This window comes from Lynx rufus, unplaced genomic scaffold, assembly GCF_022079265.1.
Source record: "Lynx rufus isolate CCGP_SWC_20201006 ecotype Redwood Valley unplaced genomic scaffold, mLynRuf1.p SCAF_12, whole genome shotgun sequence".
In the NCBI taxonomy this organism is placed as follows: Eukaryota; Metazoa; Chordata; class Mammalia; order Carnivora; family Felidae; genus Lynx; species Lynx rufus.
The window spans coordinates 67,887,192-67,914,924 of record NW_025814826.1 but is presented as its reverse complement, the minus strand read 5'-3'; the positions used below and the strand labels follow the sequence as shown (position 1 = coordinate 67,914,924).

At 53.0% G+C, this 27,733-nt stretch overlaps 2 protein-coding genes across 3 annotated transcripts; both read right to left on the bottom strand.

The window, feature by feature from the left end:
- Positions 1-11,115: 11,115 nt before the first annotated feature.
- On the bottom strand, positions 11,116-16,689 carry GSDMD (gasdermin D). The gene is made up of 11 exons (XM_047074277.1): positions 16,583-16,689; positions 15,357-15,616; positions 14,981-15,173; positions 14,324-14,492; positions 13,401-13,503; positions 13,090-13,143; positions 12,347-12,442; positions 12,040-12,215; positions 11,815-11,956; positions 11,642-11,715; positions 11,116-11,529 (listed from the first exon to the last, which is right to left on the bottom strand). The coding sequence occupies exons 2-11, from the start codon at positions 15,571-15,573 to the stop codon at positions 11,287-11,289; spliced, it is 1,467 nt and encodes a 488-aa protein (XP_046930233.1). The 5' UTR covers positions 15,574-15,616; positions 16,583-16,689; the 3' UTR covers positions 11,116-11,286.
- An 892-nt stretch (positions 16,690-17,581) lies between these two features.
- LOC124507855 (endogenous retrovirus group K member 13-1 Env polyprotein-like) lies at positions 17,582-26,009 on the bottom strand. 2 transcript variants are annotated; one of them, XM_047074276.1, is made up of 3 exons: positions 25,780-26,009; positions 25,182-25,289; positions 17,582-19,749 (listed from the first exon to the last, which is right to left on the bottom strand). In XM_047074276.1, the coding sequence occupies exons 1-3, from the start codon at positions 25,900-25,902 to the stop codon at positions 19,630-19,632; spliced, it is 351 nt and encodes a 116-aa protein (XP_046930232.1). In that variant the 5' UTR covers positions 25,903-26,009; the 3' UTR covers positions 17,582-19,629. The 2 variants fall into 2 exon arrangements, with proteins under 2 accessions (XP_046930232.1, XP_046930231.1); XM_047074275.1 differs by having other exon boundaries at positions 25,780-25,999.
- Between the last annotated feature and the right edge of the window lie 1,724 nt (positions 26,010-27,733).

The window sequence follows — 27,733 nt, the reverse complement described above, 5'->3', positions numbered from 1 at the left end:
CCCCCTCTCCCGCACACAGATCCTCCAGGCCCAGGGCCACGACGGCCACGTGAGCTGGGATGGAGACGCCTCCTGTCCCAGTACTGTTTCAGCTTGGGTGAATCCGTCCCCGCTCAGGCCAGACCCGTTGCCCTCCAAGCGCGCAGGAGTGTGCCCCCACCTCTGCCAACCTCAGCCTGGGCTCCCGAGCTGGGGCCTGGTTGGGGACACTGTGAAACTAGCCCAGCCCGGGGAGCTGGTGCCCTGGCAGGCTGCCTGCTCTCCGGGTCTCTGTCTCTGCCCACAGCCTGGCTCGGGCTCCCCTGCCTTCCTTGGCACCCCTGCCCGGCAGCCCATCATCCTCCATCATGTGTCCACTCATCACCGGCCTGTCCCCACATCCCCACACCCTCACCCCTGCTAGCCTGCCAGACCTCACCTGAACCTTCTCCAGGAGGTTCTCCTGACCGCCCCACGGGACACCACAGGCTTGGGATGATACCTGTGGGCTCAGGTGTGGGGTGCCCACATCTGCACCCCACTAGACTGAGCCCTCAAGACGCTCCCCCGTGCCCTGTGTGGGCTCGAATGAGGAGAGCGTGACCGAACATGCAGAGAAACAGCCCCTCTGTTGTGACTGAGCCTCTCTGGGCCGTTCAAGGCCCTCCACCTAGCCACTTCAGAGAGGCCTTGGCTCGCACAGCCTTTTGGAGGGGCTGGGAGCAGTCCCCCCAGACTGGAGACCCCTTGGCGTCCTGTCCACCCACTACGGAAAGTGTTTAAAATAAACACAGGTGGATGTAAAAAGTCTGGCGTCTTTCTGGAGACTGGGTCTGAGCCAAGGATGAAGTTCTGATGACCGTGGCCTGGTCCAGCATTGCGCTCAGGCTGGGGTTATAGATAAGGCAGAGTGTAGCCAGGAATGAGGGTCAGCCAGGTTCAGGGTCCAGGCTTGTGACTCAGGGCTTACCTTGAGTCAAAGAGCAAGTTTGAGGGATGCCTGGGTGGCTCAGTCGGTTGAGCATCTGACTTCGGCTCAGGTCATGAGCTCGCGGTTTGTGAGTTCGAGCCCCACATCGGGCTCTGTGCTGACAGCTCAGAGCCTGGAGCCTGCTTCGGATTCTACGTCTCCCTCTCTCTCTGCCCCTCCCTGTCTTACGCTCTGTCTCTTTCTCAAAATGAATAAACATTAAAGTGAAAAAATTAAAAGGAAAAAAAAAAGCGAGTTTGGGAGCTCAGGCAGGAAGGAGGTGGGGTCTCTCTTTAGAGCATTTCTAGGGCCAGGCAGGGTCAGGCCAAGGCCATGTGTGGTTTGGTGTATTTGTTCAGAGCCTCCAACGCAGGTGCCAGAACACGGTTAAAGTGCGTAAAACCTTGGGTTGCAAGGAACTTGTTCTGCAAGTGTCCGCAAGACAAGCAAACATTTCTAATAAATTTTAACTTGACAAACGAACGATGTCTTGCAATACAAGTAGTAGGTGATGCTGAATGTCACATGATCATAACTGAGCCAGTGGTTCTCTCTCTCTCTCTCTCTCTCTCTCTCTCTCTCTCTGTGCAATTGTGGCCCATGCTTGGATGCTCGGTCTCAGGCTGCAGTGTTTGACAGAAATCAGTGATTTTTCAGAATGCCGGAAGGTGCCCACCCCTGGAACTAGTGTATTTTTCGTCACTTCAAAGCACCTGTGGACAGTCCTTTGCTTTTCCAGACAAGCATGAGCTTAGGAATGCTTTGCCTCATTCTAGGTCAGGCTGCCTTAGATAGAGACCCTTTCCTCTGCTGCTGTTGAGTAAGAAGTTGCTGCGGCCGAGGTCAAAGAGGTTTTTGCCTGCTTTCTCCTCGAGGATTTTGATGGCTTCTGTCTTATGTTTAGTCTTTCATCCATTTTGAGGGTATTTTTGTGTCTGGTGTAAGAAAGTGGTCCAGGTTCATTCTTCTGCATGTCGCTGTCCAGTTTCCCCAGCACCACTTGCTGAAGAGACTGTCTTTATTCCATCGGATATTCTTTCCTGCTTTGCCAAAGATTAGTTGGCCATACGTTTGTGGGTCCATCTCGGGGTTCTCTATTCTGTTCCATTGATCTGAGTGTCTGTTCTTGTGCTGGTACCATACTGTCTTGATGATGACAGCTTTGTAGTACAGCTTGAAGTCCGGGATTGTGATGCCTCCAGCTTTGGTTTTCTTTTTCAGGATTGCTTTGGCTATTCGGGGTCTTTTGTGGTTCCATACAAATTTTAGGATAGTTTGTTCTAGCTCCGTGAAGAATGCTGCTGTTATTTTGATAGGGATTGCATGAATATGTAGATTGCTTTGGGTAGTGTCGACATTTTAATAATATTTCTTCTTCCAATCTATGAGCATGGAATGTTTTTCCATTTTTTATGTCCTTTTCAATTTCTCTCACAAGCTTTCTATAGTTTTCAGTGTATAGATTTTTCATCTCTTTGGTTAGGTTTATTCCTAAGTATTTTATGCTTTCTGGTGCAGTTGTAAATGGGATCAATTCCTTGATTTCTCTTTCTGCTGCTTCATTATTGGTGTATAGAAATCCAACCGATTTCTGTGCATTAATTTTATATCCTGCAACTGTCCTGAATTTATGGATCAGTTACAGCAGTTTTTTGGTGGAGTCTTTTGGGTTTTCCATATAGGGCATCATGTCGTGGGCGGAAAGTGAAAGTTTGACTTTCTCCTGGCCGATTTGGATGCCTTTTATTTCTTTGTGTTATCTGATTGCTGAGGCTAAGACTTCCAATACTATGTTGAATAACAGTGGCGAGAGTGGGCATCCCTGTCTTGTTCCTGACCTTAGGGGGAAAGCTCCAAGTTTTGGGTGGTATTGGCGGTGGGTCTTTCACATATGGCTTTTACCATCTTGAGGTATGATCCTTCTATCCATACTTTCTTGAGGGTTTTTGTCAAGAAAGGATGCTTTATTTTGTCAAATCCTTTGTCTGCATCTGTTGAGAGGACCACGTGGTTCTTGTCCTTTCTTTTATTGATGTGATGAATCACATTGATTTGCGGATATTGAACCAGCCCTGCATCCCAGGTGTAAATCCTACTTGATCGTGGTGGATAATTCTTTTAATGTATTGTAATTGGCCTGTCCTTCTCCTTTCTGGTGGGGTCTTTGTCTGGTTTTGGAATCAAGGTAATGCTGGCCTCATAGAAAGAGTTTGGAAGTAGTCCTTCCACTTCTATTTTTTGGAACAGCTTCAAGAGAATAGGTGCTAACTCTTCTTAAATGTTTGGTAGAATTCCCCTGGGAAGCCATCTGGCCCCGGACTCTTGTTTTTTGGGAGATTTTTGATTACTGATTCAACTTCTTTACTGGTTATGGGTCTGTTCAAATTCTCTATTTCTTCCTGTTTCAGTTTTGGTAGTGTATATGTTTCTAGGAATTTGTCCATTTCTTCCAGATTGCCCATTTTATTGGCATATAATTGCTCATAATATTCTCTTATTATTGTTTTTTTTTTTTTATTTTTTTATTTTTGGGACAGACAGAGACGGAGCATGAACGGGGGAGGGGCAGAGAGAGAGGGAGACACAGAATCGGAAACAGGCTCCAGGCTCCGAGCCATCAGCCCAGAGCCTGACGCGGGGCTCGAACTCACGGACCGTGAGATCGTGACCTGGCTGAAGTCGGACGCTTAACCGACTGCGCCACCCAGGCGCCCCTCTTATTATTGTTTTTATTTCTGCTGTGTTGGTTGTGATCTCTCCTCTTCCATTCTTGATTTTATTTCTTTGGGTCCTTTTTCTTTTTGATCAAACTGGCTAGGGGGGTTATCAATTTTGTTAATTCTTTCAAAGAACCAGCTCCTGGTTTTCATTGATCTGTTCTACTCTGTGTTTGTTTTCGATAGCATTGATTTCTGCTCTAATCTTTATTATTTCCTGTCTTCTGCTGGTTTTTGGTTTTATTTGCTGTTCTTTTTCCAGCTCTTTAAGATGCAAGGTTAGCTTGTGTATCTGAGACCTTTCTTTCTTCTTTAGGAAGGCCTGGACTGCTATGTACTTTCCTCTTATGAACGCCTTTGCTGGATCCCAGAGGTTTTGGCCTGTCGTGTTTTCATGTTCATTGGCTTCCATGTACTTTTAAATTTCCTCTTTAACTTCCTGGCTAGTAGGATGTTCTTTAATCTCCAAGTATTTGTTGTCTTTCCAAATTTTTTCTTGTGGTTGATTTCGAGTTTCATAGCGTTGTGGTCTGAAAATATGCATGGTATGATCTCAGTCTTTTTGTAATTGTTGAGGGCTAATTTGTGTCCCAGTATGTGATCTATTCTGGAGAATGCTCCATGTGCACTCAAGAAGAATGTATATTCCTCTGTTTTAGGATGAAATGTTCTGAATATATCTGTTAAGTCCATCCGGTTCAGGGTGTCATTCAAAGCCATTGTTTCCTTGTTGATTTTCTGTTTAGGTGATCTGTCCATTGTTGTAAGTGGGGTGTTCAAGTCCCCTACTATTATGGTATTATTATCAATGAGTTGCTTTATGTTTGTGATTAATTGATTTATATGTTTGGGTGCTTCTTGTTGGGGGCATAAATGTTCACAATTTTTAGATTTTTTTTCTTGGTGGATAGACCCCTTAATTATGATATAATGTTCTTCTTCGTCTCTTGTTACAGTCTTTATTTAAAGTCTAGATTGTCTGATATAAGTATGGCTACTCTGGCTTTCTTTTGTAGACCATTAGCATGATAGATGGTTCTCTATCCCCTTACTTTCAATCTGAAGGTGTCTTTAGGTCTAAAGTGGGTCTCTTGTAAACAGCATATAGATGGATCTTGTTTTCTTATCCATTCTGTTACCCTATGTCTTTTGATTAGAGTGTTTAGTCCATTGACATTTAGAGTGTGAACTGAAAGATATGAATCTATTGCCATCGTGTTGCCTATAGAGTGGGAGTTTCTGGTGATTTTCTCTTGTACTTTCTAGTCTTTGTTACTTTTGGTCTTTTTGTTTTGTTTTGCTTTTTTTCTCCCCTCAGAGAGTCCCCCTTAAAATTTCTTGCAGGGCTAGTTTAGTGGTCATGAACTCCTTTAGTTTTTGTTTGAGAAATTCTTTTTTTTTTTAATTTTTTAATGTTTATATATTTTTGAGAGAGAGAGAGAGAGAGAGAGAGAGAGAGAGAGAGAGAGCGCAAGCAGGGGAGGGGCAGAGAGAGAGGGAGACACAGAATCTGAATCAGGTTCCAGGCTCTGAGCTGACAGCACAGAGCCTGATGTGGGGCTCAAACTCACGAACCTCAAGATCATGACCTGAGTCGAAGATGGATGCTTAAGCGACTGAACCACCCAGGCATCCCTGTCTGGAAAACTCTTTATCTCTCTTTCTATTTCAAATTATGGCCTTGCTAGGTAAAGAATTCTTGGCTGAATATTTTTCCAATTCAGCACGTTGAATATATCCTGCCACCTCTTTCTGGCATGCCAAGTTCCTATGGATAGGTCTGCTGTGAACCTGATCCGTCTTCCATTAAGGTTAGGGACTTTTTTTTCCCCTTGCTGTGTTCATAATTCTTTCCTTGTCTGTTTATTTTGTGAATTTGACTCTGATGTACCTTGTTGATGGTCAGTTTTTGTTGAATCTAAAGGGAATTCTCTGTGCTTCCTGGATTTTAGTCTGTGTCTTTCCTCAGGTTAGGGACATTTTGTGCTATAGTTTGCTCACATAAACCTTCTGCCTCTTTTTCTCTCCCTTCATCTTCTGGGACTCCTATGATTTGGATGTTATTCCTTTTTAATGAGTCAGAGTTCTCTAATTCTTATATTGTGCCCATTTGCCTTAGTTTCCCTCTTTTTTTCTGCTTCATTATTCTCCATAATTTTATCTTCTATATCACTGATTTGTTGCTCTGCTTTATCCATCCTTGCTGCTGTGGCATCCATTCAAGATTGTATCTCAGTTATAGCATTTTTAATTTTGTCCTGACTAGATTTTACTTCTCTTGCCTCCACAAAAAGGGATTCTATGCTTTTTTCAATCCATTTAATATTCTTAATATCATGATTCCAAATTCCCGTTCAGACATCTTGCTTATATCTGTGTTGATTAAGTCCCTGACTGTAATTTCTTCCTCTTCTTTCTTTTGGGATGAATTTTTTTGTCATTTTGGAGGAAGAAAAAGAATTAATAAAATAAATTAATTAAAAGCAACACAAAAAATCAAATAAAGGAAGCTAGATCCTAGGTGTGTTTTGGTCTGCTTGTTGAAAGAAGCTTGATAGAATAGAGAAAAAAAGGAAAGAAAAGAAAAGAAAACGTTTAAAAATTTAAAAAATGTATACAATAAAATAGAATTAAATGAAATGAAGAAGGTAAAATAGAATAAAAATTTACAAAAAATACAGTAAAAAAGTTTTTAAAAATTTTACAAAAATGGAAAATAAAAATAATTTTTTTTCTCTTTCTGTATCCAAGATTAAGGAAGAAAAGAAAAAAAAAAAACAAAAAATAAATACCCCCCAAATAGATGAACCAAGAAATAGAATGAAATCCGAATGAAATTACAGCCAGTTTCCCCTAGAAGTCAAACTATGAAGCACTTTATAGTCCGCACACTAAGCAGGGGAAGAGACTTTTTCTGGTCCTCTGGGGCCTGAGCTTGGTTGGCACAGTTGGATGGGCTTGGTGTAACAACTCGGTTCTCCACTAGGTGGCACTGCTTAGCTTACTGGGGTGGATGGGTGTGGCACGTGCGTGTGTGTGCACGTGTGCAGGAGGGGTGAAAATGGCTTCTCCAAGGTTCCCAGTCTCTAGCAACAGAGCTCTGTGCTCTACCCTACTGGCCATCAGGTACCCCTCCTTTGTCTCCGGCTTCCGTCCACTCCCCGCTTCTACGCTGTCCGCATCCAAGCCATTGTCCTGCTAGGCGGCACCTCCCTCCTGAATTTTATCTCAGATGGGGCTGTGTTTCCCAATCTCTCACTTCTGAGAACCCTGCAGCTTGGACCCGGTCCAACCCTCTCGTTGAGCAATGGCCGGGTGCCAGCTTGCCCCAGAAACGTTCGTGCAGAGGTTCAGAGGTGATGGTAAACCACAACACACAGCAGGCACCAGGTTTCACCGCACCCTGGTGTCTTTGTTCCAGTACCAGTAAAGGTGGCTGTTCTCTGGTCCACTGGGACCTTTGCCTGTGGGGAGGCCGTATGGCCTCTACCAAGTGCCCGCTCAGCAGGGGGAACCTCTTCTCCCTGTGTGGCCCAAGGACCCCAAGGACTTCAAGGACCTCGCTGCCCGCTCCTGGGGATTCGCCCTTCCCACCAGAGCACCCTCGGGTATTGAGCTGCAGAATTTCTGACTCTGCTCTCCCCTGTTTATGGAGTCCTAATGGTATTGAAACCCTCACCTTTCTCCCTTTCTTCTTCAGGCACTTGTGGGTGTTGCCACTCTCTCTCTTCCTCTCCAGCTACTTTTGGGGGGAGTGCTTTTCCTGTACTCTCCCCCGTTTTTCTGCCCTCTCTCCACAAATACAGCTCCCTACCCTCCAGGGCTTCTCTGTCCCCCAGTTCACCTCTCTGTGCCACGTCCCTGCTGAGTTCTGTGGCTCAAGTTATACAGTGTTGTGTTAATCCTCAGATCAGTTTCCTAGGTGTGCAAAATGGTTTGGTGCTGACCCAGCTGCGTTTCAGGGACGAGAGAAGCAGAGAACTTCCATGCTGTTCTGCCATCTTGGCCCCTCTCTGCCTTAGCAAATTTTCAACTGCTATGAGATTAGGTTTTTTTGGAAGGGGATGCCAAAGAGAACGTACGTTACAGAAGAAGAGAACGCAGTGCCCATCACAAGCCCGTGAAAGACCGTCGCACCCTCTCGTTTTACGCTAACGCAAGCAGGGGTTTCAAAGGCAAGCCCCTGCTCATTTGTCATTCTGAGAATCCACGAGCCTTTAGGAAAGGCACGATGTAGAGGAGCCAGTTAAACGTTACGTGGAGGTCCATCAGCAAGGCTTGGGTCACTCGTATCTTGTTCGTCGAGTGGATCAACGAGGCCTCCGGTCCTGCAGTGAAGAAATACCTTTTAGAGAATTTGCCGCTCAAAGCCTTGCTGGTTACGGGTAATGCCCCTGCTGAGCCTCCAGGCTTTGAGGACGACTTACTGGAGGAATCCGAGTTCATTAAGGGCAGGTTCCTTCCTCCCAACACCACTCCAGTCCTCCAGCCCATGGAGCAGCAGGTCATTTAGAACTTTAAAAGGCTTTACATCAAAGCACGATTTCAGCGATGCCTCGAGGTGGCCGAAGGATAAACCTCACCCTCCAAGTTTTGGAAAAATCATTTCCACACCATGAACTGCCCCAAGATCATCGATAAAGCCTGGGATGGGGCCACCAAGAGAACCTTCAATTCTGCTTGGAGAACACTGTGGTCCGATTGCGTTCTTGGACGTGACTTAGAGGGGCTTGTTCATGAACAGCAGCCACCAGTTGTCGATGAAACTGTGTCCTTGGGGAAGACCAGGGGACTGGAGGTGAACAAGGACGACATTCAGGAGCTGGTGGAGGAGCATGGCCAGGAGCCGACCACCGACGAACTGATGGGTCTGCATTACGAGCAAGAGCTAGAGGTTATGGGGGAGATCTCGTCTGCAGAGGAGGAGAAAAAGGCCGAGGAATCCCTCACTTCAAATGAGATTAGGGAGATGTGTAAAATGTGGGAAACAGCGAAACATTTTGTAGAAAAGCACCACGCGAACAAGGCTGCAGCAGTCCGAGCGATGAATCGGTTTAACGACAATGCAATGTCACATTTCCGCCAAATCCTCAAAAGGAGGCAAAAGCAGGTGTCATTGGATAAAGTTGAATGAAGAGCAAAGGATTCCATTGAGCCAATAGACGGCAGTGATTCCGTTGGCGATGGTGAAAGTCGTCCTACACAATAACACTCCTCTCTCTTGTCTCCCTCACACCAGCCACGAAGGTTTTCAAAAGAAAGTAGGTTAGTTTGTTTATTTTTCTTTATATTCCGTATTTTCTTTATTATTTTGTATTATATTACAGTATTATAATCATTTTTATAGGAATATTTTTGGGTGGAACGAATCATCTGAGTTTCCATGATTTCTTAGGGGGAAATTCGCTTTGATATACAAGTGCTTTGCTTTACAAGCGTGTTTCCGGAAGGAAATCTGCACGCAAACCGAGGTTTGACAAAACAAGAAATGTATGGCGGATGCTCTGGACAGGTCAGGAGGCCCTCCCACCACCGTGAAGGGTAGGAGAGAAGGAAAAGTTTGTCGGTGGGAGCATCCCGCCGGGCTGTGCTGGCCTCGGAGCTCCCAAGCTGGCCACCCGCGGGGAAGGACCGCAGCTCGCAGGATGGCGTGTGGGGCAGGGCCGGGTCTCCCACTTCGGTTTCCCCTCCGTGCAGCCGGTGTGTGCGGGGAGCGTCCTCAGAGCCCCTGGCTGGACCCAGGCCCTGGGCGGGGCCGCACGGAGCCTCATGCCCCCCTCGCCGGTCGCCCTGAGGGCGGAACGTGGGGTAGGTGTCCGGTGCCTGTTCCTCTCGCCAAGCACCGCGCGGCCGGACAGCGATGTCCTCCGGAAAGGAGGTCCCAGACTCAGATGAAGGCTCAGGCAGGCAGCCCCCTGTCCCGGGCCACCCCACCTCGGCTGTGCCTGGGCGTCTCCCACCTGGGGGCCCCACCCCCGCCCCAAGAGCAGGAGCACAGGCTGTCTCTGGAAGGACGAAGGACGCGTCCGCCTCTCGTGGTCCGTGTCCGCCCCGCCCCCTACCGGGAAGCCCCCCTCCCACTACCTGCCCGCCGGGTGTGAGGTCGTGCCGTGGCCGCCCCCGGGAGTGTGACCCTTCTCAGAGACTGCTCTGCTGGGCTGCCCCGCGGCAGCACCACAGCCCGGTGCCGGGTGAGTGCTTCCGACCCCGGGGTGTGCGGGGTGGCCGGGTCCCCCAGGTCTGTCCGCAGAGGGCCCGTCTGCTGCGACTTGCCAGCGTTGCTAGGCTCGGACCCGCTTCCCTTCCGTGCGAGGCCCTCCTGCCTCGGTGGCGGTGCTCAGACGCTCGCGGCGCGCTGCTGCTCCTGGAGCTTGGACCATCAATCGGACCCCGCAACTGGGGCTTGGTGGGACACCCACGGCCCGCCTCGGCCCCTGTCCAGGTGCTCCTGAGACCCGGGCCGCTCCAGTTCCGCTGGCGCACTGCAGGTGGCCTTTCAGTGCCCCCAGGGAGGGTTCTCTAAAGAGGAGCAAAGCCCTAGAGAAGACCATCGGGCCTGGGGACGGAAGCCTCTTACTGGGCTGTGTGGGAGGGCAGCCTCAGGTTGTTGCCCGGATCTGGGAAGTGTGGCGTGCAGTGTCCCTTCTGTCCTGATATTCATTTTACCGCCGGGCTTGGGTGCCAGATACTCTCTGCAGTTAATGCCCCAGCCCCAGCTGGACCTCCTGTCCCTTCTCATGAAGCCGCCTGTCAACGGTGGCCGGGACAGAGGGCGTCAGAAGGCGTGTACCTTCCTCTGCCTTCCACCACGAGGGCGGTTGACTGCGTTCCCACCGAGGAGAGGCAGATTTCCCCAGAGATGGGAGAGCTTCCTGGCCGGATCGCGTACCCTCTCTCCCTGCACGAGGGGCCGCATCTGCCACGCGCAGCTCAGGACCTGCGAGGGACCGGAGGCCTGCCAAGGGCCCTGGATGAGCAGCTCGGGGGCTGCGGGCCCCTCCCCGGGGAGAGACTCTTCCCTTGGAGCAGACGTGTTCAGAGGAGGCCCGACCGAAGGCCCGCTTCTCAGGCTTCTCACGTGGGGCATTGCTTCTCCTGGAGCCTCCCTGCGGCCCCTGGCCCACTGCTTGCCGGCCACACCTACCCCCCACGGCGGCCCCCACTACCTCCTGGCAGCGGCGTCCTCAAGGTCCCTGAGGCAGATACAGACCCTCTTGGTAAAACCGCTCTGCCCTGTTCTTCGTTGGGCCAGCACAGCGGGGAGGGGCCAGGGCCCAGCCATGCGGCGCTCGCTCCTCGCTCCGGAGCGGCCAGGGTCAAACACAGGGCGGGCTCCCCTCAGCCCCCTAGCGCACCAGCAGCGAGACCATGGGGCGGACGCCTGTGCTCAGTCCCCGCCGCTGCTCCCTACCCAGATCTGGGGCCCCTCAAAACCTCAGTGATCCCATCTTTCCTTTACACATCACATTTATTGACTTTCGCCAACTCCCGGCCCCACGCTGAACCGGCCACGTGGCCGGTCGGGCCCTCGCCTTCCCGGGGCTGGCCGCCGGCTGGGCAGGAGCCCCGCCCCGCCCGGAGGGCTGCCCAGGCGCCCCGGCGGGAGAGCCAGGCTCGGCCCTAAGCGCCGTCCTGGCTCAGATGCCGCAGCAGCACCAGGCAGGCGTAGAGGGCGCTCGTGCGGCCCTGCGCGTCCGGCTGCCAGCGCACCTGGGGGACGCCCACCCGCAGCTCCAGGCCGCACTCCTCCAGCAGGACCCAGGCAGGTGCCTTTGGGTCCCAGCCGCTCCCCAGGAGCTCCTGCGGCAGGGACACAGCCCTGTGCTCCTTCCAGGGGGAGCTCTGCTCCAGGACGCTCTGCACCTGCAGGACAGTGTGGGAGGTCGTCGCTGCCCACTCCACTCCCAGCATCCGGCACGCGCCCCCCGCCCCCCCGACAGGCCCAGCCCTGCCCCGGCCACCCACGCCCTCTCACCAGCCTGGACTGCCCGGACAGGTCCCCTGTTTCCAGCGCCTCCGCGAGCAGTACACGCTGGGTTTCGTTCAGCTCTGGGGAGAGACTTCAGGTAAGAGGGGGTTCCAGAAAGCCAGCTGGAGAAGCCCATCTCCCTGCCCCCTACCTGCCCCCCCCCCCCAGGAGCCTCTCACCAGTCAGTGCTTGTACGAGGTAGAGGATGGGGCGGGCGAGTTCTTCCTCTACCTTTCCAGAGGACTGCACCAGGCACTCCAGGATGGCACCCCCCGGGGCATCGGGGGACGCCAGCCACCCACAGCACAGGCCCTGTTCCAGCTGGGGACATATGGTGGGGCGGGTGAGCCCGACGGGCCGGGCGCAGGCCCCACCCACCCTGCCCACTCCAGGAGGCTGCTCACCTCCTCCTGGAGGCTCTCCAAGGCCGGCTCTTCTCGCGACACCTTCATCAGGCCTGCCAGGATCTGCCCGCACAGTTCCCCGGACAAGCCCTTCAGGCCGTCGGCGTGGACACTAACCTCTACCTTCAGGCCCTGAAAGTCTTCAGTGACTGGCATCTGGTCCTCAATGTCCCCATCTGTGTGGAGAGGGCTGGAATTGCCCGGGCGCGCCGCAGGACCCTGGAGAGCCCTGGTCAGGAAGGGCAGACTCCCAGGGGGCAAAGGGGAGCCCACCGAGGGTTCTGAGGGTCGTCAAGAAGGTACTGACCCGACACCATGTCCACGGGTGTAGATGGGAACCTCATCTTGAAGTAGCTGAGAGGTATCTGTGACAGGAGACCTGTGCTGCTTGTAGGCTTGTGGCCTGGGTGGGGCAGGGTGGGTCAGTGCAGGGTACGGGTCCCCGAGCCAGACAGGGCTGAAGCCTTCCCCAGACCCCGTCGTCCCTCACCGCCGCCCCAGCACTGGCCGCCCAGGGCAGGGAGTGAGGGTGTGCCAGGCCGAGGCTGGTGTGGTGTTGCTTTACGGCCCGTGAGTGTGTGTGCACGTGTACGTGTGTGAGTGCACGTGTGAGCGTGCATGTGCACGTGCGAGAGCATTGTGTGAGCGTGCACATGTGCGTGCACACGTGTATAGGTGCGTCTGTACGTGTGCAACCGTGCGTGTGTGCGTGAGTGCGCTGTGAGTGTGTACATGTGTGTGCGCGTGTGCATGTGTGACAGTCCGTGTGCACGCGTGTGTCCATGTGAGTGCGTGTGAATGTGCGTTGTACACGTGAGTGAGTGTATGTACGTATGTGCACATGCACGTGTGCACATGCGTGCGCACAAGCACATGTGAGCGTGTGGGTGGGTGTGTGCACGTGAGTGTGTGTGCGGGTGTGTGTGCATGTGCCCGCGTGTGTGTGCCCGTGCGCCCAGTCCTCGGGAGCCCCCGGCTGAGCCATGCTGTGCGGAAGGCCTCAGCCGCTGGTCGTCTGCCCGCGTGGGTGGGCGGATACCCGGTCCTCACCTGTCTGGGGCAGCCTGAAGGTCCTCTCGTCCTTGTGCCGGAGGTGGTGGATCTCTGGCCGCCAGTGGGAGTGGAGCGGGGGGGGGGGGCAGGTCAGCCAGTGACCCCAGCCTCTCCGTCACCCACCGGGGCCACCCTGCACAGCTGTCCCCGTGTGCCCCGACCCCTCACATGCCAGAGCATGGGATCCTCAGCCGCCGCCGCCAGGGAGCTGCGCAGCCAGACCCCAGCCCGCCGGCGGCTCTTCCTGTGCCTCCCTGCCTCTCTGGCACGGAGCCCAGGCCCCCCAAGTCACCCCAGTCCCCACTCACCCCAGTCAGGGCCAATAACCAGCAGGGCCGTCTGGAATGCAAGGACGCTGCCGGAGGGGATGGTGACCGTCTTCTTCCGGTTCAGGTGGCCCTGGCCCTTGCCCTGAGGGATGGGCATGGGCTCAGGAGTGAGCTCTGGGTTGTGGGGTTGGGTGGGCTGGGTGCGGGTGCTGGGGGTCTGCCTGGGGGTGCTGGGTTTGACCAGCAAACTCTGGGGTGGCCGAGGACACATCACTCCAGACTCCTGAGTCAGAGAAAGGAGAGGGCAGGGGGCCAAGCAAAGCTCTTCTCCAGTTTTTTTTTTTTTAATTTATTTTGTTTTACGTTTATTTTTGAGAGGCAGAGAGAGACAGGGCCCAAGTGGGGGAGGGGCAGAGAGTGAGGGAGACACAGCATCCGAAGCAGGCTCCAGGCTCCGAGCTGTCAGCCCAGAGCCCGACGCGGGGCTCGAACTCACAAACTGCGAGATCGTGACCTGAGCCAAAGTCGGACGCTCAACCGGTTGAGCCACCCAGGCGCCCCTCTTCTCCAGTTTTTATTGAGAGTCTTATCAGTACAACTCAAGGGTGCAGGGGAAAGGAACGTGTGCTTTCGGAAGCAGGAAGGAAGCACGCTCATTAACTGTCGGGGGATCGGTCCGATCAGGGTAGTGACGTGCGGGGGGTGGGGGGCGACGTGACGGGGGCAGTGTATACGTCACAGGAAGGGGGTGGTTCTTCTACCTCAGATTAAGCGTTTGCAGAGCGGGGAACACGATCCACGGGCAAGGTGTGGACGTTTCAAAGGAGACCGGCTCTTCCTGGTCCGCTTTGCTGCTTCTCAACCGGGCCGCCAACGTTCCCTTCTTAGATCCCAGCCGGCCAGGCTCGGCCGCTCCCTCCTGCCTCCCCGACCCCTGCCCGCCCACGGCCCACGCCACGCACCTGCAGGCGTAGGGCTCCGGGCAGGGCGAATTGGCCACAGCCCTCCTGCTTCTGGGCCCGGGTGACCTCCACCTCCTCCTGCGTCTGCAGCACCTCCGTCACCACGAACACGTCGTTCCCGCAGCTCCGCAGCTGCTGCAGGATCTTGTGCTCCGGCTGCCGCAGGCGCCTACGGCGGGGGGGGGGGGGGGGGGGCAGGTCTGGAAGCTCCGGGGGCGCGTCCTGCCCTCTCCGGCCCCGGCCCCGGGCCATGGGTCGAGCCTCCCTCCAGGGACCTCAGCCTTCGTGCCGGTGGGGGGCTGACACGGCCCGGGCACGGGACCCCCGTCGCTCCTTCCCCGGGGGCTCCCAACAGGGTTTGGGGGTGGGGCCAGATCCAGGGGTGATAAGTGGACACCCACAGACGCCTGGAGGTGCCCCCCCCTTGTCGGCTCCACCCCAGTGGCCTGGGCTCTGCCTGACCACCCTGGCCCTCAGGAGGCGCCCCACCCCCCCTCACCTCTGCAGGCTCGGCAGCCCCCTGGGGACTCCCCCACCCCGACTGTGCTGACCCCTTGGCCTGGCACCGACACCCTGTGACTCCTGATGCCCCAAGGCTGTGACCCAGCGGTTGCTTAAGGTTGGAGCCTCCCTGCCCCCCCCCCCCCACCGGCTCACCTTTCTTTTTTCATGGCCCCCCAGGTGTTGAGGGGCACTTTCAGCATGCACACGTTCACGGAGGTGCTGGCTGTGGCCGACACCGCTGCCCCGCTCACAAACTTGCCCTGTCCCAGCGCTTTCACCTCCACGTTGCCCTCCACCATCCCGTCCACGAGGTCTTCGATGTGGAAAGAGGCGACGTGTTCCACGGCTAGAGCCAGACCAGAGCTGAGGCTTCATCCTGCCAGCTGCCCCCCGTTCCCCCCCCCCAACCCCGGCAGAGGTGGTGCTTTGTCTTTTGAAAGCACACAGCCCAGACGCCCAGAGCAGGCCGCAGGCCGGCCTGTTCGCTCCCCTCCCACCTGAGGCCCAGACTCAGTGCCCAGCAGGGTACCTGGTTCTGGGGCATCAGGCTCCAGAATGTCCCTGATGGACAGGTTGAGACACTTGTAGCGGGGTTTCCAGAACCATGAGCTGGAGAGCTTCCTGCCCAGCAGGCAGTAGGGCCGGAAGCTGATGGAGCTCCGCAGGCTGTCCACGGGGATGAGGTCTCCTTTGGGGTCCAGCTCCCGGACCACGCTCTTGACCACCCTTTCGAAGGTGGACGTCATGCTCCCGAGGGGTACAGATGGCTCAGGCGTTCTGCGATCAGGGCTGGAAGAATGGGAGGGGGCCCGGGGCCAAGTGGGTACTTGGATGCCTCCTACGACAGGGAGCTCTTTTCCTCCACAGGCCAGTCCTGGGATGCTCCAACAGGCAGAAAGCTCCCGCCGCTGATCATTACTCAGCACTGTCTACCCTGGCATCCACTCGAACCATCTCTCCATGGGGTGGGTGAGTGCCCCTAGGCTGGGACGGCATTCGCAGCCCTCAGTGGGACTCAGCCCATTCACACCATCTGTACCACGGCCAGAGTGCCCGCAGGATGCCCAAGAAAGCCCAGGGACTCTCAGTGCTTGGGGAAGGGTGGGGCAGGGCCGCCCTTGGCTACCCACAGAGGCCTCCGTCGTGTTGTCAGCCCAACAGCGCTTAGAGCCACTCTTGAAAAGCAGCCACCGAGGGAGGGCAGGGCAGGGGCCTCAGGGGGAACCCCAGGCCGGTGCTCTCTCCGCTGCAGCAGCTGTCTCCCTGGCTGAGGTGTTCAGGGGGCGAGGAAGAAACAGGAGGCACCAAGTTCCTGGGCACTTGGCACAGGGGCCACAGCGAGGCCCAGTCAGAGCGTCCCCAGCTTCCAGGTGAACTCTCTAGGGCTTCTTCTGTGCCCAGAGTCTAAGGCTGAGGCTTCAGGGGTCAGAGGCCAAAGCAGGCCTGACCCGGCACCCAGGAGCCCTGGGTCCCAGACAGCGGAGCTCCCGTCGGTAGGAACCTCTGAGCCTCAGTGCCCGTCTGAATCGGGAGCAGACCAAAGGGTGACCGGAGACCCAGATGGGCTGGTGAGGGCACTGCCTTCCCAGAGGCCTCGGGCTTCCCCAAACTGGTCTGGGATCATGGGGAGTCCTGGAGGGTGCTGGGACCAGGTGGCCCCCCGAAAGGGCCGACGTCCTCCGCCCCTGGTGTGAGCCACCCCCACGCCCCCGCCCAGCCAGCAAGGAACGGCACTGGGTGTGGGGCACAGCTCACCGTGACCGTCACCCCAGGCTCTGGGCCCACGACGTGAAGCAAGGCCTCCCTGCAGACCAGGGCTGTGCCGGGAAGCTTCTGAGCAAGTGCACAGACCCAAAAGTGAAACTGTGGCCTAGGGAGGCTGGCCGATGCTCCCGGAAACGCCCCAGGCGGCACACACCCCGTGGGGCCCCTCTGCCCGCCCAGAGTGGAGCAAGCCAGGGGCCACGTGGCAGCCCAGGGCCTCCGCCTCCAGCCGGCAACACCTCTCGTGGTTTCTTTCTTACGACTCGGGCGACGGCAAAGGCTCCATTAGACGTTTCTCTAAGGAAAATGTACAAACGGGCAGCAAGCACTGAAAAGCTGCTCACGTCATCGGCCACCAGAGGCCCGCGCATCAGACCACACCTGTCGCGACCGGCGCAACAAACACCGAGGTCAAAGTCCTGAGGGTAGGGGAATGCAAGAAAAAAGAGAGAGAAGGAAGTTTGGGAACAGGAGGGTCCCCTGGGCTGATGGCCCAAGTGACGGCTTTATTGTTGCCGTACACAATCTTTTATACCCAGACTCTTATGGGTCAGGCCATTCTAAGAATAAACAGGTTTCACATGATCGCTGCCAACCAAAACATTTAGTTCTGTATTTCTTGTGCATTTTCTTCAACGTTTTTTTTTTTTTTAAATTTTTTTTTATTTATTTTTGGGACAGAGAGAGACAGAGCATGAACGGGGGAGGGCCAGAGAGAGAGGGAGACACAGAATCGGAAACAGGCTCCAGGCTCTGAGCCATCAGCCCAGAGCCTGACGCGGGGCTCGAACTCACAGACCGCGAGATCGTGACCTGGCTGAAGTCAGACGCTTAACCGACTGCGCCACCCAGGCGCCCCTCTTGTGCATTTTCTAGACGGGTCACAACAAGACCTTGTTGATAAGATTGCTAGCAAAACACAGTTCCCATGTTTGCTTCTATCTGACTCGGGGTAGAAAAAGGGAGGTAGCATTACTGCCAACACCTGCAGACCACGGGCTTCGGGAATTAACTTTCTCAGCCTTGACAAGGCTTTTGTATGCCTTTGAAAGTGGGGGAATGGGAGCGGGAACCACAGGGTTGGCTAAGTCAACAGGGAACAATTGCTCGACCCGGTCTCAGCCTGGCGCCGGGGTCCGGCCTCCCACATGAATGGGAGGGGGAACCACCGGGTTGGCTGAGTCGACAGGGAATGTTGCTCGACCCGGTGTCGGCCTGGCGCCGGGGCCCGGCCTCCCACACGTCCCCCTATTGTTTGTAATTGCAACATGTGCATCCTGGCCTGGTATGTGGTAAAGGCAGTAAGACCCCATCTCCAGAAACAACACAGCAAGACAAGTATAACAGATATTACGGAAACAATTCCAATAAAGATCCAAAAGGAATGCCGAAGAATATTAAATGGATTAAACCCATTAAGTTGGTGCAGTATGGTTTCAGCGAGATCTCCAGGGTCAGGGAAACTGAGTGAGCTACTGGCAACAGCATTTATCTCTTCTTGTAGCTGTAAGAGGTCTAAGCTAGTGTTAGCATCATGCCAAACCCCTCGTAAACGACGACGCACTTGTCCCCATGTCACATTGGTATACTCTAAAGGGGTAACACAGATGTGCTTATAGGCAGCATGACAAATTAAAGAAAGTCTGGTACGCAAAACAGCAAACTGATCACCAAGATACATTAATGCTTCTTGTAGTGCCTCTAACTGGGCTTCCAATTTACGGTCTGTTCGTTCTTGAGTGGCAAACACCTTGGATACGTTATGAGCGAACTCATTTACATGGGATGCCGTTTGGGCACTTTCATGTAAGGATATTACAGATACAGTTGCAGAGGCCATTACAGTCACTGTCGCTATGAGTCCAGCAATCAAGAGTCCAAGAAACCGTCTGGTCCTGCGCAGCCGTTTACTGATTTCTAAGGCTGATTGCATCCCATAATTAGGATGCCAAGGTCCTGTAACATCTACTGGCAACATCCGATAGGGAGGTGGTAAGACCAGATAAACCTTCATTCCACTTCCAGAGGGCCCATCTACTGGCAGACAATTGGTCAAGACACAAGCAGGACACGTCAGCCGGTATAACTGATGACCATCTTCTTTCACCGGAGTAATGGTCCCGTCTCCAACAATCAGATAGTAGGGTGGAGGAACACAGGCACGCAATTGCAGAACTGGAGAAACATACTATTCTGGAAAATTAAAGCTGTCATCAGTATATATTTTATCAAAGGTAGCATATAACTTCCAAAGATCAGAATGAATTCTTCCTTCAGGGGATTGCAAAATGGTTTGTGGGACAATCTTGTGGTGTACCTGTACCTCGCTAGGAGGTGGACCCACGACCCTGGGATCAAGAGTCCCATGCTCTACCGACTGAGCTAGCCGGGCCTTTCGGGAATAATCTGTAATGCTATAGTTTATGTCTTCAGGAGTCATCCTCATGAAGAGGATTGGGCACTTTTACCCCAAGGTGAGTCCCCAGTAAGGCCTTGACCAGCTGAGGGACATATAGGAAGATTCCGAGGGGGATCACGCGGCCCAAAAAACATCCATTCTCCTAATAATTCTCTCTTTTGCCAATAAGCGGCAACGGAGCGGGGTACCCGTTCAGAAGGACGCTGGTCATTTTGCCACATAGTATAAGTAATAGACCGCCCTACTGGTTTCGCACCCAAACACCCATAAGCAAGTTTGTACGGCGTAGACTCCCTTTGCAGGCAGATGGGTGTTCCTGCAGAGAGTGCCGTCCAATTTATAGAGGCCGACACAGCGGGCAAAAACCCTGCATCTTCCCCTCCCATAAAGGTGAGACTGGTGTATCCTTTGGGTGTGGGGTCTCTCCATGGTACAGGTTGTGCTGTAGGAGGACCTACCACGTATGCCCAACAGAGGGCAGACTCCCCGGCTGTAGTGAGAAGGCGCAGGCATGCCAAGAAGACATGTGTGGCCCGCTACCTCTCTACCTGAGGCCGTCACTACATCAGTGGCCTGGGTCAGCAGGTTCTTTATCTGTCCCCAGGTGGGTGTACCCGCCTTATGGCTCCGCCGTTGTCGCTTCTGGGGGGGCTCCGTCGCTGTCAATTTGGCCATTTTTCGGCGCAACCGTAATGTCTCTGGGGAGCCGAAGCGGGACCCAGCGTGGCACTTCCTCATCCTGTGGAAAAACACAAGCATACCCTCGCCCTTTTCGAAGGACTGGGTCTGGGCCTCGCCAAATGCCTTCAGCGTATCTTTCCACCTAAACATCAAGAGAGGTTCTTGACTCTTTCCCCAGCGACGCTCTGCGGCAGTCCTCCCTGCTTCATTGACATTAAAAAAATCTAAAACATACAACACGAGAGTGAGATGTACATGTGGGGAATACTTGATCTTTCCCTTTAGTATCTCCCCCTCTTTAAGTTTTTGCAGATATTGTTTTAGAGTCAGATGAGCTCGCTCAACAACAGCTTGTCCTGTGGAATTATAAGCAATGTCAGTTGTATGCTCAATTCGGAGTCGGCGGCAAAATTCTGTAAAAGATTTAGAAGTATGAGCATTACCATTGTCAGTTTTTATTTTACGAGCTTTGCCCATTGCTGCAAAGGCAGAAAATAGGTGATTTTGAACATCAACAAATGCTTCTCCTGAGTGGGCTGAAGCATGTATATAGCCTGAGCAAGTATCTACAGACACATGTATACATTGCAATTTCCCAAAAGGTAAATATTGGGTGACGTCCATTTGCCACAAGTCATTGGGCCGAAGACCTCGGGGATTAATGGCATAGACCGGCTGTGGGAAGAATTGTGGACAGTTGCCACACTGTCTAACAATTTGGCCGCTTCACGAGATATTTTGAATTCTCGTCGAAGGGCTGCCGCATTCTGATGAAAATTATCACGACTCCTTTTGGCTGTTTCCAAAGGAGTGGTAATGGGCAGAACTTGCAATAAATGGGTTGCGGCATCGGCTATCCGATTCCCAGCAACTAGGGGACCGGGCAGATCGGTGTGAGCTCGAATGTGGGAAACATAAATCGGACTGTGCCGTGAATTAAGAAGCTTTTGTATAGCATGAAATAGATGATAAAGTTCCTCATCTGCCGTCAGTATAAAGGCAGTGGGAAGCTGCAACACGGCTTTGACAAGGTATTGACTGTCAGAATAGACATTTATAGATTCTGGGTAAGTTCTTAGGGCTACCTGAACGGCATAAAGCTCGGCCCTTTGGACAGGTTTAGTCGTATCATTTAAAGTGATCAAATTTTTATGTCGGGAAGTGACATGATACACGGCAATTTCACCCTCTTTACTAGCACCCACAAAAATGGAAGCAGCATCTTCAATCGGCTGACAGACAACAGGATTATAGGGCAAAATATCTATAAGACTGAAACCTTGTATTAAAGAATCAGAAGGTAAATGAAATTTAATTTGACCTGTAAAATTAGCCAAGGCAAGTTGCCATTCGACGGACTGGGCAAAAGCAGCGTCCACCGGCTTCTGTGTCAGAAAGGCACAGGCAATAAATTCTGGATCGTGTCCAAAGAGCTGAACAGCTCGGCATCTTCCTCTAATGATGAGAAGACAAACCATAGATAGCGAAGGATTAATGGCATGCCGAGAGCGTAAGGCTAAATGTAGCCATTCAAGTGGGCCATGAGATTGCCACAGAATTGCAAAGGGGATGACCTGAGGTTTTAACATGATTAGATACAAAGGCTGAGAAGGGTCAACTCTAGTGACTTGGGCCTGCTGAATGGCCTGTTCTATATGTCTTATAGCTTCTTTCGCTTCTTGAGGGAGACTTTGCGGGGACGCTGGAGAACTATCTCCTTTTAGAATATTAAACGAAGGCAGTGATTGTTCTGTGGTGACCCCTGGTGTGTTTCTAATCCAGTTTATATCTCCTAATAATTTCTGAAAATCATTTAGAGTAGTCAAATGTCCGGTTCTAACTGATACTTTCTGAGGTCGGACAGTTGATTTGGAGACGAGATACCCTAGGTATTCAAAAGGTGCTTCCCTTTGAACTTTCTCGGGGGCAACAATCAAATTACATGCTTTAAGGCATCTTTGAAGAGAAATAAAAGCCTCCTGTAATAATTCCTCAGTTTCAGCAGCCAAAAGTAAGTCACCCGTATAATGGATACAATATACGTGGGGAAAACTCTGTCTAAAAGGGGCAATTGCTCTGGCCACAAACTCTTGACATAAAGTCGGACTGTTGGCCATGCCTTGCGGTAAGACCTGCCACTGGTACCGCTTACCAGGTTCCTGTAAGTTAGTGGAAGGCAGGGAGAATGCAAAATGTTCTCCGTCGCCAGGGGCCAACGGAATGGTAAAAAAACAATCTTTTCAGTCCCAAAGTAGTAATTGATATTGTAAAGGAATGGCCAATGGGGAAGGGAGGCCGGGTTGCAAAGCCCCCATGGGCTTCATGACAGCATGAATTGCTCTCAAATCTTGCAGCAGCCTCCATTTATTTGACTTTTTTCTAATCACAAAGATTGGGGTGTTCCAGGGACTGGTGGAGGGAACTAAATGACCTAATTGCAGTTGTTCCTCTATGAGGTAAGCAGCAGCCTCCCTCTTAACAGTAGGTAAGGGCCATTGGTCAACCCACACTGGAGTGGAAGTCATCCACTGGAGAGGCATAGCTTGGGGAGTTTCCAATGGCCCTAGGAAAAATCCAATCCGAAATGGTCTCTTTTGGGCTCGGGGACATATGGCTCAGGATTCCCTTGTAACTCCTTCCCTAAGCCTTTCCCCTCAATATAGCCCATTTCCTTCATAAGGTGCATAGCAAGATTAGTCTGTTTTTGAATCGGGACTGCCTTAGTCTCCAGAGTCAAATTCATTGCAGTGAATATGTCCCTGCCCCAGAGATTAAGATCTATATTCAAAACAAAAGGCTGAAAAGTTCCAGTCATACCATCAGGCAGTCTCCAATGTAGATAATCAGAGCTTTGCAACGGAGCAGAGGCATAACCAACACCTTTAATTGGAATATTAGCCACTTGAGTAGGCCATGTGACAGGCCAATTTTTTTGAGCAATAACTGAGACATCTGCACCTGTATCCACTAGTCCCTCAAAAGGGACTCCTTGGATATGCAATGTAAGCATGGGCTTTTCTACAGAGATCATTTTAGCCCAATAAAGATCCGTGGAGCCGAACCCTTGATTTCCCCGGTAAGGTTTAACAGCCTTATTATTGGAGGATATCCGGGGTATCAGGATCAGTTGTGCTGTGGGAGTCTTGGGCTCAAGCACCAAAGTTCCCACAGTTAAGCTGGCCAAACTTTTTATTTCTCCAGTGTAATCTTCATCAATGACTCCAGGATAGATCACCAACCCCTTAAGGTCCAGCTGGATCTTCCCAATAATAACCCCCAAGTATTCCTGGGTAGAGGCCCCCGTATCCCTGTGGGGATGGCTTTGGGGGGCTGTCCTCCTTCTAGGTAAACGGACTGAGCTGGGGTAAGATCTAGTCCCGCACTGGCGGGGGTACCGCGGTGTAGCTGGCTGACACCTGGGAGGTCTCCAGTGTTGGACACGATGGGTGGGAAGGTACCTGTGGGGACATTGCCGCAATTGTTTGAGGGGCCTGCGGCTGGCCCCGCTGGCCCCGCTTCCAGTTTCCCTGGAGAGGATTGACATTACGATCAGTTTTAGAGCGGCGTTCATTGACCCAGTGATACCCCCGTCTACATCTGGGACAAATAGTTGCCGGCTTATTATTAATGTTAGGGCCACTTGGCAAACCGGGGGTGGTTGAAATTATTTCTGTACTATGACATTGGGCCTTCATATGGCCCTTTTGGCCACATTTGAAACACACTATTCCACCCGACTTCCTTGGATAAGTTCTTACGTTTTTACCCTGAAGCTGGGCATGCACCTGTAAGGGGTCTATTCCCTTTAAGGCGGCTGCCAAGGTAATGCCCCGAATATAAGAGGGTCCAATCTCAGCACATAGTCTGATATAATCCTCCAAGGTACCCTGATTTTTCCAAGGACGAATGGCTGCCTGACATGCAGAATTAGCATTTTCATAAGCCGGTTGTTTTGCAATAATGGTACCTGCCTCCCCATCAGTAACGATACGACTGACTGCAGTCAAGAGGCGCCCAACGAAATCCTGGTACTTCTCATCTGGCCCTTGCCTAATTTTAGACAATTCCTCAGTTCTGCCCCCTGTGGAGGGGAGTTTTTTCCTAGCTGCAATGGCACAGGTATTAATTTGATTATACGCAGTTTCAGGATAATTCAGCTGGAGGCCCCCATCATAATATCGTCCTGTACCTGTGAGCATGTTGAAATCCACTGGTATGTTAGTTCTTTTATTATACATAGCCTGTTTTTCAGCATTCTCTGCGAATTCTGCTTTCCACAAGAGGCTATCTCCCACACTCAAACAAGCCTGAGCAATGACCTTCCAATCTCCTGGGCACAACGCCTCCCTGCTCAAATTATCAAGCATAGACAGGGTAAAGGGAGCTGTCGGACCATACTGGGCTGTAGAGGATTTCAAATCTTTCAGCAGTTTAAAACTTAGGGCGGAGTACACTCTCTGTCCCCCCTGCTGAATAACAGGGTCAGCGTGAAAAGCAGAGGTGTCTTCCCCATACTGTGTTGCTTGATACAGAGTCCGCTGCAAAGGAGTAGCTCCCATAACGGGGTAAGGTTCAGTGGACTGTTGATTCTGAGTAATAGGGAAAGCCAGCCGAGCTAAGCCTCTATCTGGTGCCTGAAAAGAAGGTCGTTTTAAAGGTACCTTCTGGACCAGAGGGGCCAGGAAGGCAGGCTTCCTCTGGTCTTCCAAATACGGCCCATCACCCCCCTGATCCCCCAAAGGAGAGTCATCGTTATTTTCTGGATCTTGCACAGACAACTGTTCTAGGAGGGGGAGAGGAGGTAAAGGTGAAGGCACCCGTGACTGTCCCGAAAGGGCACTGAAAGTAGTTTCTGGACGGAGAGGAGCATCTGACGTCACTAAGGGTTGGGCTGCTTCCGAGCGAAGAGAAGCTATTTCAATAGAATCCTGCGGATCAAGGACCCCCTTAATACAGGTCCAAGTAGACCACAAAGCCCCTGGAACTGCAGCCCCGCGAACCTTCATTTGCTTCTTTTTTTTAAAATTTTTTTTTTTTTCAACGTTTATTTATTTTTGGGACAGAGAGAGACAGAGCATGAACGGGGGAGGGGCAGAGAGAGAGGGAGACACAGAATCAGAAACAGGCTCCAGGCTCTGAGCCATCACCCCAGAGCCCGACGCGGGGCTCGAACTCACGGACCGCAAGATCGTGACCTGGCTGAAGTCGGACGCTTAACCGACCGCGCCACCCAGGCGCCCCTTCATTTGCTTCTTAAGTTCCTGACCAACTCGCTGCCAATCCTTTAAATCAACTGTACCCCCGTCTGGAAACCATGGGCAATAATCATGCACTACGTCAAAAAATTCCCTAAGGGCTGACTGAGAAACCTTGATTCCCTTCTCCTTCATAAGAGCCTGCAAGGCAGTTACAAAATATCCCTGTTCCGCAGACTGTTTCTGTCCCATAGTCTTACTCCCGTTGTCTGTGCTGCTGGCACAGCTCCCCTACCTGAATTAGACGCTGCGAGGTCCGCTTTCGCTTTCCTCCTTGTTGTCTCAGGTCCCTGTTTGGGCGCCACTTGTCGCGACCGGCGCGACAAACACAGAGGTCAGGGTCCTGAGGGTAGGGGGATGCAAGAAAAAAAGAGAAGAAAGTTTGGGAACAGGAGGGTCCCCTGGGCTGATGGCCCAAGTGACGGCTTTATTGTTGCCGTACGCAATCTTTTATATCCAGACTCTTATGGGTCAGGCCATTCTAAGAATAAACAGGTTTCACATGATCGCTGCCAACCAAAACATTTAGTTCTGTATTTCTTGTGCATTTTCTAGACGGGTCACAACAAGACCTTGTTGATAAGATTGCTAGCAAAACACAGTTCCCATGTTTGTTTCTATCTGACTCGGGGTAGAAAAAGGGAGGTAGCATTACTGCCAACACCTGCAGACCACGGGCTTCGGGAATTAACTTTCTCAGCCTTGACAAGGCTTTCGTATGCCCTTGAAAGTGGGGGAATGGGAGCGGGAACCACCGGGTTGGCTAAGTCAACAGGGAACCGTTGCTCGACCCGGTCTCAGCCTGGCGCCGGGGCCCGGCCTCCCACACACACCTGAGATGCCACTTCACGGCCAGCGGGACCCCTGGGACAGAATCCACGAGCTGGGGACGGCTGGAGCTTCTGAAATCGGAGCCTCACACGCTGCTGGGGGCTGTGAGCTGGAGCAGCCCCCATGGGGGACAGTCCGGCGGGGCTTGGACGGGTTCCACGGAGGACTCGCCTAACCCTCACCCACTCCACTCGTAGGTGGACGCCCCGAGGGAATAAGAACGCACGTGCGTACAAAACCCCGCACGCGAACGTTCACACAGGACCGTGCGCAAGCACCGACACGCGGAGACGACCCAGGTGTCCAGCAACTGATACACGAGTACACGCGTGGGGAAACTCACACAAAGGACGACAGGTGACAGAGTGCTCACGGACCGTGAGAAGGAAGGAAGTACTGACACGCAGAAAGGTGAACGAAGCTGACAGAGAAGACACATCCCCTGATGTGCGGACGTGACACGCCCACGACGAGCCAGGCCATACACAGAAAGCAGGTGACCGGCTGCCCGGGGCTGGGGGTGGACAAGGGGGAGGGACAGCTGATAGGCACATGGTTTCTTTGGAGGTGATGGGAGGTTCCAAAATCAATCGTGGTGATGGTTTCACAGCTCCGAATACGCTAACGCCCGTGGAGTTTTATACTTTAAATGGGTGAATTGTGTGGTATGTGAATTATGTCTCAATACGCTGTTATAGAGAAAATGTGGAGTCCAGTAAGGACATCCAACCGGTCACAAGGGCACGCCTCAGTGCCCTTCCGGTCCTGGGTCACGTGTGAATCACAGCCAGCTCAAGGCAGCGGGAGCCCCACACCCTTCCTCCACCATCACATCCTGCCTCTGGGCTCTTGCCGTGTGCCACCCTGGAGCCCACACCACGGCTCCTCCGTCGGCCTGAGACTCACCCTGAAGGCTCTGCCACGTTGTTTCACTGACCCACGAGCCTTCCGTCCGGGGGGCGTGGGGGGAGGGGCAGGGTCTCTGTCTGGGTCTGTCCCCGGGCCAGGAGTCTGCGGTGCAGGCCCGAGGACCGTGCTGGCCGAGGGCCCCTGGGGCCGTGGGCACATCTTCAGCTCGGTGTGGGGCTCCCAGCTCCAGTCCAGCCCCTGGGGCCCATTTGCCGGTATAGACAGGGCGTTCTTGCTGGTAGCAGTAGGAGGCTCCGAGAGCCTGGGGAAGGCTGAGTGCGCGTGTGTGTTCATGCGTGTGCGTATGCGTCTCCACACGTGTGCACGTAGTGTGCGCACGTGTGTTCACACGTCCACACGTCCACCATGTGTGCCTGTGCGTGCACGTGTGTGCGCTTGTGATGAGGGAGCAGGGGGCAGGCTGGGGCCGGCGCAAGCTAGCACCCCCGCCCCCCACACGTGGGACATTCCTCAGGCCCTCCCGGCTGCCCAAGGACAAAGGAGAGGACAGAAAACAAGTGGCCGACCGACAGAGATCCAGTCCTGCAGGACGTGAGTCTCCATCAGTTTACAAATGTCTTAGTAAATTGCAAGAAAAAGGCAGTCTTCTCAGTAACCTCATCTCCAGAAACCCACAGACTCGGTTTTCTGGAGCCCCAACATCACCCCTCCGTAGTGACGCGGGGAACAAAGGCAGAAGGAAATAGGAGGTAAAACGAAATGTCCTTGTGACCCGCAGCCCATCGACAGGCAAGCCGAGGCAGGTACAGAGTACAGCTTCTCCAGGAACAACCCTTCTATCCTAAAGTTAACGTCTTACTAGGTGGAAAACCACCTCAGCTTGACAAGAGCCAGGCCTCAGGTATCTTAGGAGTCCTCTTTAGCAAATCAAAGGCCCTCTGGACGCCTCGCATTTGACCTTGCTCCCCCAACTGCATAGCATATGAGGAGCCACTCCTCACGACCCCCAGGGCAGCTCTCCCTGCCCACGGGTCCTGGCCCCGTGCTTTAATAAAATCACCTTTTTGCACCAAAGACGTCTTCGAG